At 35.5% G+C, this 5,806-nt stretch overlaps 1 protein-coding gene across 1 annotated transcript in view; it reads left to right on the top strand.

The window, feature by feature from the left end:
- Positions 1–392: 392 nt before the first annotated feature.
- LOC104625201 (transmembrane protein 180-like) overlaps positions 393–5,806 on the top strand; it is a gene marked incomplete at its 3' end in the record, with an annotated part of 6,328 nt that continues 914 nt past the window's right edge. Inside the window, exons 1-3 of the mRNA XM_010292767.1 lie at positions 393–545; positions 1,304–2,038; positions 4,974–5,128. Of these exons, the coding sequence (XP_010291069.1) occupies positions 393–545; positions 1,304–2,038; positions 4,974–5,128 (1,043 nt within the window). The remainder of the gene's footprint in view (positions 546–1,303; positions 2,039–4,973; positions 5,129–5,806) is intronic.

The following is a 5,806-nucleotide window of genomic DNA, read 5'->3' as shown; positions in this document are numbered from 1 at the left end:
ATGTAAAATGCATGCAATTACTTTGAATGCTACGCCAAGATTAGTGTTGGCAATAGCAGACTTTTATATTGAGTGTGTGCACCAGATAAGAAAGGATTCTTTTAAATTTTTGTTCATTGGTTTTTATGCACTGATTATATTTAGAAATGTCACTGACTTCTTAATATTTTGCATCTATTCAGTTTTGTGCTCAGTGTCTTATAACTCCATAAAATGTGTTTCTCATTTACAAAAAAAGGAAGTAAGAACGGGGAGGTTTTCCTCTAAGAATCCATTTCTACACCTCTGAAACAAGCAAATCTCCTGTGCCATTTTAATTTGTAAAACTATTCTACCAACTGTTCTAATTCTTTTTTGTAACTTGAGGAAGAAGAGAGTTGTACTTGTGGAAGATGAAGTTTGTTTTGGGAATTCATCCTAATGCGCTGGCGTATTCCATGACTACGTTAGGTGCTGGAATGATGAACAGTATCTTTAATTTCTACTATGTTAAGCTTTTCCTAAACCGATATAAAATTTCAGAAGTAGAATTTCATCAAGCACAGGTATTGTACAATGGACTGTTTTGATTACCATAGTGTGCTATGTGTCTGTGTTACAATGAAGTCATTTTTTAAACTTATGAATTAATTTTGCATGCATTGCAAATAGTTATACAGTAAATTAATTATAAATTTAATCCATAAGCAACTAACTGAAGGTACAGATAAAGCACATAGTTTTCAGTCTTTAGACTAAAAATCTCCAGAATTTAATTGCTGGAAAATTTTTTACCTTTATAGCTTGAAGTAAAGTTCTAAACTAATCTCGCACTTCTGCTCCATAGGTATGTTTGGTAGTCGTGCTTTCCTATGGGCTGTTGAAGTACTTAAATACTGCTTTTATTCTGCAATTCATTATCCACCTGAGCAACTCGTGTCGTAAATGGTCTCCTGAAAGTAATGGGCCATCTCATGTTTTGAATTACTTGCTATGAGAGTAATATCTGGGCTTTGCAAGATGAAAGTCCAGATACATAAGCTTTTGAAGGATTGAAGTCTTAGAGATGAGTTTATTTCATATGTAGTTAGGCACCTGCCAACTTGCTCATTTTGTTTTTAAAAATTACTATAAACCTCTAAATACCTTTAAGAATTTGGTCTGCAGTCTGTTTTGACCTGAGAAGCGTTCATGTTTCTTTATTCTTTGAATTGAGATGTATTTTAAATAAATAAGGTGTGTACTACTTCTGTGTTTGTATAACCTCTGCAGAAAAATCACACTAATGATAAATTCTGTCGTGTTTCTTACTTGTTTCTTGCAGGTTGTATTTATGATATGGAACGCCATTAACGATCCTCTTTTTGGGTATATTCAAGATAACTCCAAATTTGCGTGCTGCTCAAGACGCCAGTTTTCAATTTTATATGGAGCTCCTTTATATGCGTTGGCCTTTTTGCTTCCGTGGTTTCCTTGGAAACATTATGAAGAAGGTGACTGGCTAAGTGGTCTTCACCTCATTGTTGCGTTATGTGCTTTTGATGGTTTGCTTACGTTTGTGCTTCTAGCACAGTGTGCGCTCTTTGCAGAAATTTCAACAAGACATGAAAGTAGGCTTCAGCTTATTAAATATAACCAAGTAGCAACATTAATCGGATCAACAAGCATTCTCTTTTGTGGTCTCATATCAGATAATATGGAAAATTTTGCCTGTTTTCAGGCTTTCACTGTTTTGGTTGCAGCATTAGCAACAGCTTGTATGTGTTATACAGGCAAATACAGTACTACTCAATATGAGCGGAGAGAAATTTGTACGGAGGATACTAGTCTGGAAAATGGTGGTGGAGCTCTTTCCTGGTCCTCTGTAATTTTATTGACCAAACAGATTATGACAGAGAAAAACTTCTTATTTTTTGTAACGATGAACTTCTTTCAAGTCTTCCACCTAGCCTTCTGCAACAATTTTATGATGATCTTTGCGGATAATCTTATTCCTAAGGATGTCCTTTCTTCCTCAGTAAGAAGCATCATGTATGGAGCAGGCTTTATTTGTCCTCAGGTAGGCAGTTCTACTTTTTTATTTCAGAATATGAAAACATGGTGTTTTACTAGCTTTCATTGGTTTAAGGTATCCATTACATTGTTGTTTGAAAAAATGCTGTACCCAGCATAAGCCATTGGCCATCCTGAGAAACAAACCTAGCTCACCGGTGCTCGAAAAGAAGAAAGTGCCTCTATGTCCAGGGTAACCAAATGTTAAGGGTAGGGTAGTGAGAATGGACAAGCAGGCAGGCTGGCAGAATATCTGTTTACAAGAGTGTGAGATGTGAGTATGCAAGGAGTGAATGTTTTGTGTCCTACAGGGTTTATAATACCTAAATATAAAGGAATGAAAAACATGGTCAAGATAAAAAGTCTCTAAAAGCAAAATCAACAGAATTCTGAATTCTTTTCTCTTTGGTTTTGTTTTGTAATACATGATTAAAGAGTAATCTCTTCTTCAGGATGTTTCTGAGATAAACTGCACAAAACACCAGAGAAATTATTAGGTTTTAACAGCATTGTCAAAATACGTGGTATCTCAGTCATGGGAACCAAACAAAACTCTATAAACAGCTGCTTTTGGAGAATAATATGTTCCCATTAATTTTGTTGTTTGCTGTCTTGGTCCTCTACATTTACTGGGGAGAGAGAGAGATACTTTCAAGACCCCAATCAGGGATGGGGGGAGGACTAATGAACGGGAAAAGAAGAGAGAAGGAGAACCCAAACAAGTAATGTGTGAGAACAAGAAAAGCAGCAAAAATATGTCCCACAGAATGTAAACATACTTGTCTGCAGTGAATACAGATGTTCAGTTCATTCCCTTCTAATGTCTTTCACTGGATCTTTTAAAACTTTCACTGCCTTTACTTGTGGATTGCTCAAAACCTGAGTATCCTGGCTTTCATCATAGGTGCTGATGACATTCAGAATTTCTGAAAATCAGTTATGTTCATTAAGTTGTCATGGTAAAATCTAAAAGAAGATACATGAAAGTGCAACTGGAATTCACAGCTCAATTTCAGTTACCATTTTGGCTTTTGCATATATAAGAAGCAAATCCTAAATATAACTTCTCTGTTCTGTAACTCCTAAATATCTGTCATTTCAACTTTTATCCTTACCACAGGTTTAATATATGTTTTTTTCTGTAACTCAGACAGTTAGCTGATGAACTTTGGAAATAAATCAGAAACCACAGAAGTTAGGAAAGCTTAAATAATTTTACATTCGATATATAGCACTCACTACCGTTGATAAAATCAGCATGACAGTGTGAAACGAACAATCTTTCAGAAAATGCATCTCTTTGCTCCCCAGAGACTCTTTGTCTAGAAGGTCACTGAACCGTAGAGAGTTTGCTGTGACCTTATTTTTCTCAGGTTTTGTTCCTTTGAGCTCAAGATATAATAAGAGAATTCTCTGGTGGCAATGTCATGAACTTCACTTACTGGAAAAGCACCCAACCCGTGTAAAATAAAGCCGCCTCTTATGAACTGTGCTTCAGTGGCCTGTACTGAACTAGAATTCAGCTTCTGTCTTAGGTTCCTTTTAGTAGTGGGTGTGAAGAATAAAACCTGCCTACAAGGGAAACCTTACTGCTGAAACATAGGAAAAAAAATTAAATTTGCATCATTAAGTTAGTATTTTTCTTAGAAATACGCAGTCTTAGAAACATGGAGGTAATAAGGAATTTTCTAAATCATAAGTACTTCCTGAGACAGTGCTATTTCTCAATTATAGGGAGACAAGGTCATGGTTTTTACAATAACATGCGTTACATAATACCTTACCATTTCTAGTGTAAGCGCTTTTCTGCAAAATGCCCGAAAACAGCCGGGGGAGGGGTGTCTTTAAGTTTCTTACAAACAGATTTTTTTTTTCTCATACCAACTTTTCCAATTTGTTTTACCTCCCTGATCGTCAGTTTAAGTAGAAAACTTGAGCTTCTCTAAAGTAGTATTTGCCACAGTGATCTTTGTCTGACTTGTAGCATCCTCCTAGCATCATTAGGTTAAAGCATTTAAATGTGGGAACAAATGTACAAGAAGAATTCTTTCCTGTTCTTCATCTGAGTATTATACTGTTCATCACTGTAACACAGAAAGAAGGAGAAAATGTGTACCTTTATAGAATTCATGAGTACTTTTTGTGACAATGATGAGGACCACATATATGTAGATGGTGACATAGGCTCATATAATAAAAAGAACATAATGCATTACAAAATGTCCTATTTAAAGTAGAAAATGAGGAACAATATAGAATATCTTAAACTTCGTTCATACTTTAATCAGCACTTAATACCATTTTTGTGAGCTTGCCTGTCACTTGCCTCTCACATGGATTACTGCTTGCTAAGAGCGGCGGAACTAAAATGCAGCCATACGCATTGTCCACTGGCACCTGCCTTTCTCTGCTAGCTAGTAGTCTCTAACTTGCTTAGATCAGCTATCTAGTGAGCTTGCTTTATCAACTTAAGTCATGCTTAATTTCTATAGAAGTCAGTGAAAATATTAATGAAAAAGCAATTATTGAAAATATTTTTGATCCTCAGTTAAAATTCAAGTAACAAGATGTTTGGTTTATAGTTAACATACTGCAAAGTGAATTCTTTAGAGATATCAAACATAAAGATCATGAACATTAAATAATAGTTCAGCAATGTGGGAAACAGTATTTTCCTCGGGACATAGTAGTTCTCAGCTGGCTAGTTTTGAGTGAAAGGAGACCATTCTTACCTGGTAGGTAGCATAGAATGAGTCAGTAGATAGTTCTCTTTGTTCAATTCCTGGTTTTTTTATTTAGATTGAACTTTTTAGAAAGGGTTGGTTTTGTTTTTTTTCTTTAATGGGTAGTAATAATTTGTATGGTTTGTGTTTTATAGCTTTCCTAATGCTGAGATATTGTACTATATCTTTTCATCATATGTGTATATATTATCTTTTCAGTGCCTTGTTCTTCTCAGTCATGCTTCGTTGAAGAAGTTTGGTTATTACAGAATCATCTTGTTTTCCTTTTACTTTGAAGGAGTAGCTGCTGCTGTCATGTTTGTTCTAGGGCCAGAACACTATTATCTGTTGGCATTTTATCTCACAACAAACATGTAAGTAAATACACTTCCCTATTCATAGACATGGCTTAAATAAGTCTTACAGAGTGGACACTTGGTTTTAATAGAATGAAGATTTTGCCACTGCTTTTACGCTTTTTTTTTTCTGCTCTGTTTCACTTGTCATTGTTGAATGTCAGTGTTGACATTCCAGTTACAACTTTTTTAAGCTTTCATTTTATTCTGCTTCAGCTCTTAATTTCTGCTTAAAAAAACAAAACAAAACAAGCCTTAAAAATGAACAGTAATTAAGGTTTGCAGCCACATGCCTCCAGCCACATATCTGCTTTAGCTTGAGGTTCCAGGGAAGCAGAACCTCCTCCCATCCACAGCGACACAGAAGATCTTAGAGGAACTCTTCAGAGCCTGTTTGCTAGGAAAGCTCAGACCTCATTTTGTATTGCATGAACACTTGTGTGTTGCACTGCAAAATAAATATAGGTATGTCAGGTATCTGTTAGGTAACCAGTACTGAGTCACATTTTCACTGGTGCTGGGTAAGTATGATGCCAAGAAGTGGTATTTTCACAGTATAGTGTATTACGATACATGGAAAACCTTATTTAAAAATAAAGACCTGTTTGTATCAGAATATTGTTACAGCAGTTCATTTTTATTTCTTCATTTTCTGTTTCATTGCCTTCTTTCTACATGTTCTTTCTTACCCTCCTC

Source organism: Phaethon lepturus, unplaced genomic scaffold (assembly GCF_000687285.1).
Source record: "Phaethon lepturus isolate BGI_N335 unplaced genomic scaffold, ASM68728v1 scaffold34298, whole genome shotgun sequence".
Taxonomy (NCBI): Eukaryota; Metazoa; Chordata; class Aves; order Phaethontiformes; family Phaethontidae; genus Phaethon; species Phaethon lepturus.
The sequence above is the reverse complement of the archived record's forward strand: the minus strand, read 5'-3'. Positions and strand labels throughout refer to the sequence as shown.